The sequence below is a fragment of the Oculina patagonica genome, chromosome 10 (genome assembly GCF_052425735.1).
Source record: "Oculina patagonica isolate OP01 chromosome 10, crgOcupat, whole genome shotgun sequence".
Lineage (NCBI taxonomy): Eukaryota > Metazoa > Cnidaria > Anthozoa > Scleractinia > Oculinidae > Oculina > Oculina patagonica.
Window position 1 is genome coordinate 12,842,698 of NC_135767.1, and position 13,096 is coordinate 12,855,793.

Below are 13,096 nucleotides of genomic sequence, written 5' to 3' on the forward strand. Positions count from 1 at the left end.
AAATTAGTAAGAATAAACTTAATCGCAAAATTAGTAAGTGACTCATTTTTTTTCTAATTGTTTCTGTCTTATTTGCAGGGATTTGAGCTCAAACAATATTCAAAACCTCCAAGCAGATGTATTTGCCCCTCTTAGAAGTTTAGAAACTCTGTACGATTTCTTGCTAGCTTTTGGCGATTAATTAGCAATCTTCTAGAAACATTACAATTTCTGAACTTTCCCTGCAAGGCAGAACGTTTTGACCGTTTTAGTTTACATCTATAATCGTTTCTAAAGCAAATCAGAGCCAAATAAAATGAACCGACCTTGCTTTCACTAACAGGAACTCTTCACATTCTTCTTATTTTACTCAAAGGAACATTCTTTTTTACAGGCGTCTGGATTCAAATAATTTTTCAAATCCTACTGCGGACGTTTTTTCCATTCTGAATGCGACTTTAACAACCTTGTAAGTATGTGCATTTTGTATATTTTTGTATTATTAACCATTCTTAAGTCAAAAAAGTTTTTAGGCCAAATTTTATTAAAAAATTTATTTATTTATTTTCAATTATTTTTTTCTGTTATGACTGGAAATGCTTCTGTATTGCTGCAGGTTTCATTTTAATGAAAACTGTCATTCTTATTTGCAGGGAACTTTCTTCAAACAATATTCAAAACCTAAGCGCTGATGTATTTTCCTCTCTTAAAAGTTTGCAAAATCTGTAAGTTTGACATGCAAATTTACGGACGGACGTTCTTCCATACGTCTATCAATCAATCAGTCAATCAACCAACCAACCAAACAAACAAACAAACAAACAACCAATCAATTAATCAATCAATCAATCGTCGATTATTGTCGTTGTCGGGTCGATCGATCGCTCGGTCGCTCGGTCGGTCATTCAGTCAGTCAATGAAAAAACCCATACATGATATATCGGGCCTAGAGCAAGTCTTGTTTACATTATTTGTAAAATATGGTATAAAATTTAATTTTTATTTGTTGTCTTTGTCATTGTTTATTATTTTTCAATTATGCAGGTATTTGAGTTTCAACAGGATTGAAATACTTCCAGCGGGTGTATTTTTAAATCTTACTAGTTTAATAGATTTGTAAGTTTCACAGTATATTAACCCATCGGCTTAATCAGTACTGGTGTTTGTATACCAGTAACGTCAGTAGGACTGAGTTGAGTAAAAATTCTTCCCCCCGGGGGGGGGGGGGGGGGGGGGGGCGACGATCATTGGGATTATTGACATATTAGACAACGACAAATGGGTATCTGGTTTCTATTTACGAATTCATAATGATGGAGAAAACTGAACAGGGCGAAGAGACCTGTTACCAATTGATCACAATATTCCCGTTTTTTTTTTTTTTGTTTCCAGAACAAATTAAATTTCCAGAAAAAATTAAAAAATTACCCGAAACACTGTGTCCGAGCTTCTTCAATGTACCGGAAAATAAGTTCCGTCTGATAGGTTTACAGTAACTTTAAAGTGATTTTCTGATCTCATTGAAAGTGGCTGTCTAGTTCTTTTTTAAAATTTTCCTTACTTTTGGTGGCAGATATCTGGATTCAAACAAAATTCACACCCTCTCTGCTGATGAATTTTTCAACCTTACAAGTTTAAGAGAGCTGTAAGTTCTGTTCGAGATTAGATGTGCTGTTAACGGCCAAGGCCACGTCTAGTTGCTGGAAATAGATAATAACCTCAATAAAGCGTGAGGATAATTTTGTAAGGATGCAAACATGATTCATTTGTCTTGCCATGGCAAAACAAATTTATTTGCTCCCAGAAACGATTAGTTTGTCAACCACAACTATATCTTATCGCAAAGGAAAATACCTAAAAGACACTCTAATTAAAGCTTGAACTGTAAAGGGTTTTGACATTATTCTTTTGCGAACCGCAGGAGTCGTGCAAGCCCGTCAACACTTAACACGCAAGTTGCAATCGCTTTCAATCGATCCCAAGATTGGTTTATAAAACACAGTGGTAGGGAAAAAGAAAACATTAAGGCATGTTGCTTTACTGGATGTCTTATGTTTATTTATTTTTGCTTTGCCGTATTTTCTCCGTACATCGTAAATGAAACGATTATGTACTTTGCAGCTAAGATTGATAACACTGATTTGCCCGACTTAAATTATTCTGAATATAAATAAAAAGGATTTCTCATCGATATTTATTAATAAAATACCCCTCCTATTTTAGCCCTGCCATACTTGCGGTCATTTGGCTTACTTAACTTGTTTCCGAGTACAGTCAACTCTCGCCTTGCGGACACCCCGTTATTGCGGACACTCGCTATTACGGACAAAATCCAGATCCCCGGCGAAAGAGATTTGACTGGAAATGACTCCCGCTATTACGGACTCTCGCTATAACGGACAATAAACGACGCCCCGAGCGTGTCCGCTATAACGAGAGTTGACTGTATCACGTCTGGACTACTACATGTTTTTTGCCTTCCTTATTTGTTCTATTTCCTTTCTTGTATTGCAGGCGTCTGGAATCAAACAATATTTTTAATCTCGACGTCAATATATTTTCCACTCTCTCCTTATCCTATCTGTAGGTTTGAAGCCTTGGTTGTTTGTACACACAGCACTTCTAAAAGCATCTCAAGAGTCAAATTAAACCAAATTTTGAAATGTTTTTATTTTAAACCAAAGTTCTAATTATAAGAAACAAATGATCACATTTCGAAGTTTTAAAGTAATTAGAATTTGCACCTTAGAGATATTTATTTGGCCTGTATAATCGTAGGGCGCTCGGGAACATTGTGGGACATTGTCGTAAACACCAACCTCGTCCGCAGCGAGGTTGCAAAAACACCAATTATGACGTCACTGTTGTTGTGCAGTAAGATCGCAAGGCATCCAAATTACGATGAAAGAAAGGATCTTGCACCGGTTAAAAACGGCTTAGAACTAGCTAAAATATTTGTTATAATAATAAGCACTTAACGTTCGTTGATATGGCTTGTCAAGCAAGCTTAAAAAGATTTTAAATTCGTTGGTTCAATATTCTCACCAAAAATGAATTAGCCTACAGGCGTGCACGTCCACTTTGATCGCAAAGCCATCAAAAAAACCAATTGTGGCTCGGAAATCTTCGTAGTTTCGCTGTATTTCGCGCTTAAAGGCTCAGAAAGTACAATTTTTCCTGCAGTTAACTTAATAATGAATTGTTTTAGTGTTTGGCTGCTTAGAAATGGCGAAACAAAGAATGTCGAAATTTCGGTTCGTTTGACCTTTAAGACAGCTGAGACACGTATACACGTATAAAGACTAAGACTAAGATACATTAAGACGTTAATTAACCCCAAACCGTTGTTCTTAACTTACTACAAAATACCAAAAGCTCTGGAAATCTGCGACTGCAGAGTTCTACACTTACGACTGCAGATTGCGACCTTCGTTGAAAATTTGAGTCTAAGCCAAATTAACGCCCGGTCCACAATAACCCACAAATAATGTGGACGGAAAACATTTTACGCGGCCTTTTCAAGTTTCTCCGTTTTCAAATTTACCCGGGTCAGTGTGGACGGGGCCTAAACATCGAGCAAACGGAGGCCACGGCCAAATTTTTGTTTTTGCTCATATTTTTCCCATAGATAGGTATTACCGGTCACCGAAAACGAAACTTTTCAAAAACGCTCTCCATTCAATATTGATATTGATATCTTATTTTGCCGATTCATATCGGCTGAAAAAATATAGTAAAAACAACTAAAAATTAGTGCTTGTTAGTGAAAACTACACAATAACACTAGTGTCTAATAGTATCTAATTGTGCAGTTACTACATGTCAGCAAAATAACATTAATATATTTCTCGGCTGAAAGAACAAAATAAAAACATCTGAAAATGAGTGCTGGTTAGTGAAAACTAAACAAACGAAAACAATAGAGTGGTTTTACTTAACCTGTGAAACAACATGTAACAATTAGTGCATAATAGTCAAAACTAAACAAAAGGAAACAAAGGAATTGGTGTGTAATACTAACTAAAAGTTTAGTTACTATTTCACAGGTTAAGTAAAATCACTCTAACATTATTGTCTAAAAATATCTAACTGTGCAGTTACTACACACTCTAAGCAAGCTATAACGAGAGTGCATCCAAGGCAAGAATAATCCCACTTTTCCACGTAACATTGGGACTTTGTATACCTTATTCTTAATTATTTTTGCGAGTACTAACTTTCGCGATTTTCGCGATTTCAAATAATCACGAAATTTAGTACGCGCGAAGAAAACATCGCGCGAAAGTTAAACACGCGAAAATTAATACCATATTATATACATCAAAAGAACAAAAATTTTAAATGTTTGGAACTGAAATTATCTACCTCTGAAAATATCTTTCCGCCTTGTTTTTGACTATCAACCCTCCTCTGATTACAGTTTCGCTCTGGTAAATTGGCCAAAACCTCACCAAAGTTTCCGTTTGTAGGCACCTTGTAGTTACATTGAGACAGACCTCTGTGCATTTTCAGTAGTTCCTTCGTCTTTGACGACTGCTCCATAAAACACTGACAAAATCGCGAAATTTAATACACGTTTTCTCTATTTTTTCTTGTAATCGCGAAAATTAATACTCGCGAAATTTGGCTCTCGAACTTTCGCGAAATTAAGTACGCGCGAAAATTAGTAAGAATAAGGTAATTTAGATTTTCTATTCATTTCTGCAGGTTTCTGAGTTCAAACAATATTGAAAACCTTACTGTGGGACTATTTTCCAGTGCTTCAAATTTATATATACTGTACGTTTAAGATGGTTTTTAATTAAACTTATTGTTAATTTTCCTAAATGCAACCGCTTAAGTAAAGTTTAGCCTTTTTTGGCCTAATTCTTTATTTTCTAGTTTTTTAAAGCAACATGTATATTTTTACATCCATTGAGCATTTTGGCTTGATTTTGTATTTATTTGCGTCATTTTCTGACCTCACCAGAGGAAAGTGAAATCCAAGATGGCGGATCCAAGATGGCTTACTTAAGGCGTCACATGACGTCACGGCCAACACAAATATTGCTTCATCTTGGGATATATATATGTATATAATGGAAATGCTGATTTGTCTCGTTTTAATGTAAACGTTAGAGGGAATGCCATTATAGCTCCCCCTCCACCACTGAACGGCGGAGATCTGAATTACATGTATGTGCGAGAGTTAATCGGTGCGTAAACTGCTCTGGAACGCATCCTTTTTTGATGGGCCGATGAAAGCACTCATTTTAATCATTATAGACGGTGTAAGTTGAAAGTGAAGTGGCAAGTATATATCTAACGTCGGCCTTCAAGGGTGGGCATAGTCATGTTTGGGTCACTTTCAACAGTCAGTCACACCAATGGTATGGTATTTTTTTCATGATTGTCATGTTTTTGGCAGCTGAATCCAACTGGCTGCAACCCTGTGACAGCTTGGCTGTGATCGGGGATGACAAGACACTCCATCCACCCTCCCCATTGAGGTTTCCTCGAGATTTTGAAAAAAAAATTTACTCAATAATGCTGAAGCTTTCAGTAGCTGTTGATTCATCCATTGCGGAAATTTTGATATGTCAACAATGTGTCCATGATATTTGACGTTGCCATGGCAGGTCTGGCCAAACATGTTTTCTTTATTTTTTTCTTTTGTACGATTTGTTTAATGTTACATTCCCTCAAAATTTTATCTACGTATTTTGGGTTTTCGTAAGCTACGAACTATGGGTAAATGTACCAGTCGCCATCTTTTTCCGTACGGTGGATTTCTCATGCCTTTCACTCCTAAGAGTACCTAAGTTAAAAACGAAAAATGGCGACAGCAACATCAAATATGAAAGTACTGCTAACGAGCTTTTATTTGGAAGGTCTGTTCAAAATCTTGTTAACGAAAATGACAACCAGCCCTAGTTAAACTATCCCTTGTACATTTTTTTGCTTTAACTATTCTGTTTCCGCCATCTGCAGAGATCTTTCTTACAACAAAATTAAATATATACCCAAGGATATTTTCTTGGACATGGAAAAGACACATTCTATGTAAGTCTGCAAGTAATAATGGTTTTTAAGCAAGACAGGAGAGGATGAAAATGTAAACGCCTTTAAATAACAATTGAAATTCATGAGATAACACTGTAGATTAATATTAAATGAACACATTATTTTGCTCATTTGTAAACGGTCTTTTCATCTTTTTTAACAATATCGGTAAAACATTGTAAGTTTTTTACCTAATCCTGTAAATTTAAAGACAAATTTCTCAACAAGCATATAATTAATATGTAACGTTCGTACGAGAAACCTGTCAAAAACATGTAAATGGTTTATTTACAACATGTAAACAAAGTGCCAATAAGAAGATATAAATATTGATTTTTCGATGCAAAAAGGTGAACAACAGTAATGACTAGCCGGCTCTATTTCGCGGCGGTATTTTTTTTCGCACCGTGCAAATGCGACACGAATGTGGTCGAAAGCTACAACAAACCTACGATTAGCCGAATTTTACCTAGCTCTGTTTTGACCTCTAGTCTTTTTTTACCTGTCGCTCGAAAAAAAAATCATCGTTTTCACTGGTAAAAGCAAAAGCACATAGACAAGTATGAAGATAAGCCCATAAGAGGGAGATGAACGAGCACACTCATTCTTTAACTGTTGTCCATACTGAGAATGAACATAATCATAACAAAAAAAATGCTCCTTCTTCTTGTTCTTCTTCTAGTAATGACAGCATGAGAAGAAGGGGTTTGTTAGCTTATGCCTCTGCTAGCGCTTATGCTTAATTATGTCCAGTATACCTACCTACCAACCTACTAACCCACCTACCTTCCTACCTACCTACCTACTTACCTACCTACCCACCTACCTACCTACCTACCTACCCACCTACCTACCTACCTACCTACCTACCTACCCACCCATACCTACCTACCTACCCACCTACCTACCTACCTACCTACCCACCCATACCTACCTGCTTACCTACCTACCTACCTACCTACCCACCCACCTAACTAACTACCTACCTACCTACCTGCCTGCCTGCCTACCTACCTACCTAGAAATCGCCACATTCTCACTGAAGGGGTGGTTGCCTTATTTCGAGTGTTATTTATTACACCGCTCCTTTTTGATTTACATTGGCTCCCAGTGAAGTTTCGTATTGAGTTCAAAATTCTTTTAATTACATTTAAGGCTCTTAAGGGTTTGGCACCTACCTATATAGATTCATTAATTAGTATCAAATCAACTTCACGGTATGTCCTTAGAAGCTCTAATGACAGCCTTCTCCTTCGTTATCCAAAGCCGTTATCCAAGGCAACACTGGGTGATCGCTCCTTTACATATGCTGCCCCAAAACTTTGGAACGCTCTTCCTTTAGCCATCAGATCTGTGAACACTGTTACCGATTTTAAAGGCAAACTTAAAACATATTTGTTTTCTAAAGCGTTTTTATTAAAATCCGAATAGAATTGTAATTTCTTAGAATTTTAGATTTTAGTTAGGTATAAATTGTACTGTAACGCTTGTAATTTTTAACCTATAACTTAGTTTTTTAGAATTTTAGTTTTTAAGCTGTAATTTTAACTTTTAGCGGTAACGTTCATTTTTTTTGTAATGCGCATTTGAACATTTACGTATGGAATTTGCGCACAACAAATTCGTAATTATTATTATTATTATTATTATTATTATTATTATTATTATTATTATTATTATTATTATTATTTCTTAGATATTTGCACAACAACCTAATAACATTTTTTTCAAGTGAAGCCTTTGCCCAAACCTTCAACATTGAAAATATGTACGTATTTAAAAGTAAAGCGTGCGCGTATTCTTATGCGAGGGTCCTGAAGGGGTAAAATGGGAACTGGGATTTGCCTATTTTGACTGGGATTTGCGTTTATTTTCACTGGGAAAATGGGATTTAGGTAACTGGGACTGGGATTCGGAAACAAAAAATGGGAATGGGAAGCATGTCAGTACATGACGAGACCTGCATAATTTACGCTCTATAATATTCTTAAAGTCCGGCATAGACAGTTAAAACGCCGAAAATTAACTCTAAAACGAACCCACTACACTGCACGAGTGTCCATCAAGCGTCAATCAATTTTCGTGTAAGTGATTAAGTTATTCAGCGGAACTGCTATGACTGAGCATGGGCACAAATGGAATATTTAAAAGAAGTGACAGTAAGTTTTGCAGGGTAGTGGTAAGTAAGGGATAAAAACTTGATAGCTTTAGTTAAAGCTTCTGAAAGTTTCTATCATTTTCTACAAGACAAACGAACAAATGAAAAGTGATGATCTCAACAGAACTAGCAGAACATAATTTTGGATAGTCCATTCCCTGAACTATTCCTTCTGCGAACCAGGTGCGAGACGGGGACAGTCTAGGATAACTTGCATGTGCATGCTTAAAACAAACCAATGAAAAACCACAGAGACGTGTGGCGTTTCTTACATGCAACGTGTGCGCTAGGGTAAAAATAGTTTGCTAAAATGAAAAATTCAACTTCGCAACAAATTAGCGCGACATCTACAAGAAAAATTGTCATAACCTTTGTCTAAAGCCGTAATACTTAATTACTTACTTATCCTCATCGGGCCCATGAGGACTCTTGAGGCCGGTCAGAAAACTAAAACTGCGCCATCTATCCCGGTCCGCCGTCGATGCGACAGCAGCCCTCCACGAACACCAACCCAGCCGGTTTCTTTTTTGTCTCCACGGTAATAAATCTCCGTAATGAATAGGTATTAAACCCACAAGTACTAATTTTTTGAATTTAACATCTGTGCATGCGTTTCCAAAAGTGCTGTCGTTTATGGTTTGGTTTCTTCAGCTTCCCCCTTTTTTTGGGAGGGGGGAGGGGGGTGGGGCTGACAGATTTCTGAGAATGCGCATGCAGGTCAATATTTCTGGACTCGCTCAACGACGCCTGTACCTGGGTTCACCGAAGGGAGAGTTCAGGGAGTGGACTACATTTAGGACAATCAAAACAACAAATAGTCAAAGTCCGGTTTTCCATACACTGGGAATTTTACTACTGGGAATGGGATTTGGACAAAAAATAGGCTGGGAAATGGGATTTGGTACCCCCCCTTCAGGACCCTCTTATGCGGTTCGTAATACATTTTCCTATGTTATCAAGCGCAATCCAAGGCTATCTTACGTTAAAGTGGGGAGCACTGAGTAAAGATCAAGCAAAAGAGACGAAGATTAAACATGATTAAAAAAATATTGTTTTACTGTCAAACCGGATGATTATTTTGGGTAAATTCGGCCGAAGAAAGGAAAGGAAGATGGTTTGGAGCTTATGTGGTTAATCAAAAGAATCCTAATTCTGTAACCAGTAGTACGTTGCATGTTCCTTTCCTTTTTAAACTATTTATATACCCCTTTTATTTCCGGTGCTCGGCGATGTCCGTGGAGTTGTGGTCTTCCGGAGTGTTTCGGCGTTGCTGTATTTCGAAGTGTTCCGGTGTTCCGTTTCAGAGTTCTAGTGTTCTGGAGGCCCTGTTTCTAGTACATGCCACGAAATCTCAGCGACGAGCAAATGACAAAATAAAACCGGCGCGTAGGTAAAAGAATTCTGGGCAGGCTGCAACCTGATCGAACCAAACTGTCAATCAAACCATCAATGTAGCAAAGGAAGTTTTCAAAAATACCCGCAAAAGACCTCCGGTTTGGCTGTAACTGTTTTTCTTTTTCGTAATTGATTTATTTAGTTAACACCACATGCCATAAAAGAAAAACTTACAAAACATACGCAACTCACAGTACTTACATTATAGTTACAAACACTCCTTCTTACACTATACTTACAATTAAACTAACGATACTAACGACAAACAAAAAAAGAAAAGAGGAAAAAAACCGAACTACTTGCACCATTTTCACCAGTGCCGAGACGGATACTGAGAATTAGATGGCAGCAAACAACTACAAACAAGAGAGTGGTTGAAATGGCAGAGGTCAATGCAATAAGCTGCGAGGTACGACGAAGAAGGTTGAACTGGTTGGGACACATACTCAGGAGAGAAGGTGCAAATGACTGCTTTACAGCATTGGGATGGACACCAGAAGGCGAAGAGAGGAAAGAAAGGAGAAGGGGGGGGGAGAAGAAAAAAAAAGGGGGGGGGGGGGGAGGGAGAGGAGAGTTGGTCAGAAAGCGTGACGGCCTTATGCGCCTACTGGCGCGAAGAGACTTGATGATGATGATGATGATGATGATGATGATGATGAGGATGATGATGATGACTTGCACCATTTTCATACTTTACAAATACTTACAATACTTGAGACTACTACTGCTTTGAATAGTTACTACAGCAACTTAGTATAATATAAAATGGCACCACATACAAGATATATAGGCTGTAACTGTTGCTTTAGTTATATTACTTTAATACGTTATTTGTGTCGCCTTGAAGTTTGACAAAACGGTATGCAGTCGTACATGTCACGACATTCATGTCAATGTTTCTCTTTACATTTTAGAATTCTAAGCGCAAACTTATTGGAAAATATTCCGAGACGAGCGTTTTATTATTTGCGTCACGCCGAGTACATAACATGTTCTACATGTGACTTGACAATGTAAGTATCTGGCAGGAATCTAGTTAGAATAGAATTAAACAAACTGCAAAGGGAAAAGAGCATGGTTTCAAATCTTAGCTGGTGGAAGACTTACTCATTGGCTATTTTGCAAGCGTAGGTAGGCAGTTGAACTCAAAAAACAACAACAGTTTGTTTTCGAAGGACATGACTCCAGTTTAAACTCCAGCTGTCTATCCACTCGGCCACGCTGGCTTTTATTCGTGAAAAGGAAAATCCTACGAAGGATGTTAGGTATATTTGTTATCATTTTACCCTTTTTCCCTTTACTCTCCTTTTGTTTTGTTTTGCTTTATTTTATTCTTCTTTTATTTTCTTCTATGAACTTTTTGTTTTCTTTCTCTTCTCTTCTCTTCTCTTCTTTTCTCTTCCCTTCCCTTCTTGTGGTCTCTTCCCTTCCCTTCTCTTTTTCTCCCTTTTGTCTCTTCTCTTCTCTTCTGTTCTCTTCTCTTCTCCTCTCTTCTTTTATTTTCTCTTCTCTTCTCTTCCCTTCTCTTCTTCTTCCTTTTTTCTCTTCTCTTAATTTCTCGTCTTCTTTTGCATTATTTTCCATTTTCCTTTCTTTTCCTTTCCTTTTCTGCTAATTGCTGTTCAAAACGTATCCTTTACCCACCGTCGCTTAATCTTGTTCCAATAAAGAATACGAACAGATTCAGTAAATATTGGAAGAACAGTTTAATTTTTTTGCATAAACCCGTTCGTTCTTTCAGACACAGTCGACGGCGGCTGTTACAGTTGGCAAATATCATGTTGTGACTTTTCTACAAGATTCTGGGATGAGCAAGAAAAAAGATGTACGGAAGAGACATGCTAAGTGTATCTCAAAACAGATGCTTAGAATTTTATTACCAAGTCCTTGTTTGGAGGCTCTGAATTTTTTGTTTGTTTTTCATTTTAGAATGGTAAACGATAATCCCATAAAGACAATCGAACCAGAGGCATTTCGACTGGAATTGCTATTTACAAGAATTACAAGCGTGTAAGTTATTAACAGAAATATATATTTCCCTTTCTGTGACATAATTGTACATTCTACGGTTTGCTTGCAATGCCAGACTGTCAAAAGTTAAAAGCTTTCTGTGTGTGTGTGCTAAACTTGAAAGAGGGAAAAGGCAGACTATAGCATTCTGCGATTATTTGTTAGTGCACATTGGGCAAGATATTTACACCTGTGCTAATGCGATGCTACAAAGGGCACTTCTAGTTTACATAGCCTGGATATTTGTATTTTCAAGTTTTATCGCTGATGGTAGTATTACGTTTTTTTACTGCCGTCAATCCTGTTAGCGGACCTCTCAGGAAACAGGAACCTGTTTAACAGGTTCAAAATATCCCGTTGAACGAAACAAGTGACTTGTAAAACTTTATTGCCTTATGAAAGACTGTTCGACTGTAGAAAATATAAATCAGTAATAAAATTACAAAGGCGAATGGTCCAGTTGTAAATTTACTCCGCCATCTTGGAATTTTTTAAAATAGGCTGATGGAAATACCGGGTTCAAATAAAGGCATCTTATCTTATCTTATTTTAACAGTTTATAATTGGTATTTTCCTCAAATATGCATTGAATAACCTTAATTTTATCTAACTTGATAAGATATTGCTAAATTAACCGAAAAAGCACTGCTTTGACTCATTCGAGTAAAATGAGGCTGAAAGTAAGTGCGTGTTTAGGAATGTTTTGTTATTTTTATCTTTTACTACCCCAAATTTACTTTTTAAAAATCTTCTTTGCATTATTTCTCTCTTTCAGATATTTACTGCGGACTAGACTGAAAACATTGAGGCTCGAGATCTTCAGCGGTCTTGGGGGTCTAGATTCTCAAATGTGACGTATTCACATTTAACCATATTGGCCGAACGGTTTAATGCCACTAAAAATGCATGTAGAAGCATTTTTCAAGTCGGCCGCATGAACAGCTTATTCGAGAAAGGTTGTCGAAAAAAGCACAAAAGTACACATGACAAGACTGGGGCGGACTGGGTATTAACTTGAATTTTGAATATTGGCCAAAAGAAAATTTACAAGTTTGTATTTTTGCAGGTGAAGATTTTGTTTTTGCTCTCAGGAGGCCTTTTTCCAAAGCTTTACTTTTTCTGTCGCATGTCTTTGAGTTTTTGGAATTTTTCTGAAATTCAACGTGGCTAAAAGTACGCTGTTTCCACACGTCTAAGAGAAAGAAAACGTGCAAATTCGCGTTTGTCATTTCGCCATCTAATAAGTATTCAGCAAATACAGTAACTCTCTTCTTCTACCCATAGTACTGTTCGGTATTGTCGCGTGCACTTTTGTGTTTTTTTTTTCGACCACCTTTCTCGAATTTGCTGTATACATTGTCGCAAACTGCAAATCTGATTAATGTTTCCTTACTACTGACTGCATTTATTGGATCAGCCACTGGACAATACCAATAAAATGCATACTTGGTCTGGTGACCCGACAATTATGCCAGTAAAGTGGTTTTGTCAAGGGCCTATGGGCTGATTATT

At 37.2% G+C, this 13,096-nt stretch overlaps 3 protein-coding genes across 3 annotated transcripts in view; 1 reads left to right on the plus strand and 2 right to left on the minus strand.

The window, feature by feature from the left end:
• The window catches only part of LOC144629091 (uncharacterized), a 209,956-nt gene that overhangs the window by 97,767 nt on the left and 99,093 nt on the right, over window positions 1-13,096 (minus strand). The gene's annotated exons all lie outside the window — the stretch shown is intronic.
• LOC144629195 (mediator of RNA polymerase II transcription subunit 20-like) overlaps window positions 1-13,096 on the minus strand; it is a 316,942-nt gene that overhangs the window by 94,979 nt on the left and 208,867 nt on the right. The window lies entirely within an intron of this gene.
• Window positions 1-13,096, plus strand: part of LOC144667259 (uncharacterized) — a 39,497-nt gene that overhangs the window by 19,178 nt on the left and 7,223 nt on the right. The window contains exons 15-19 of the mRNA XM_078528658.1: window positions 79-150; window positions 633-704; window positions 1,024-1,095; window positions 1,553-1,624; window positions 11,504-11,584. Of these exons, the coding sequence (XP_078384784.1) occupies window positions 79-150; window positions 633-704; window positions 1,024-1,095; window positions 1,553-1,624; window positions 11,504-11,584 (369 nt within the window). The remainder of the gene's footprint in view (window positions 1-78; window positions 151-632; window positions 705-1,023; window positions 1,096-1,552; window positions 1,625-11,503; window positions 11,585-13,096) is intronic.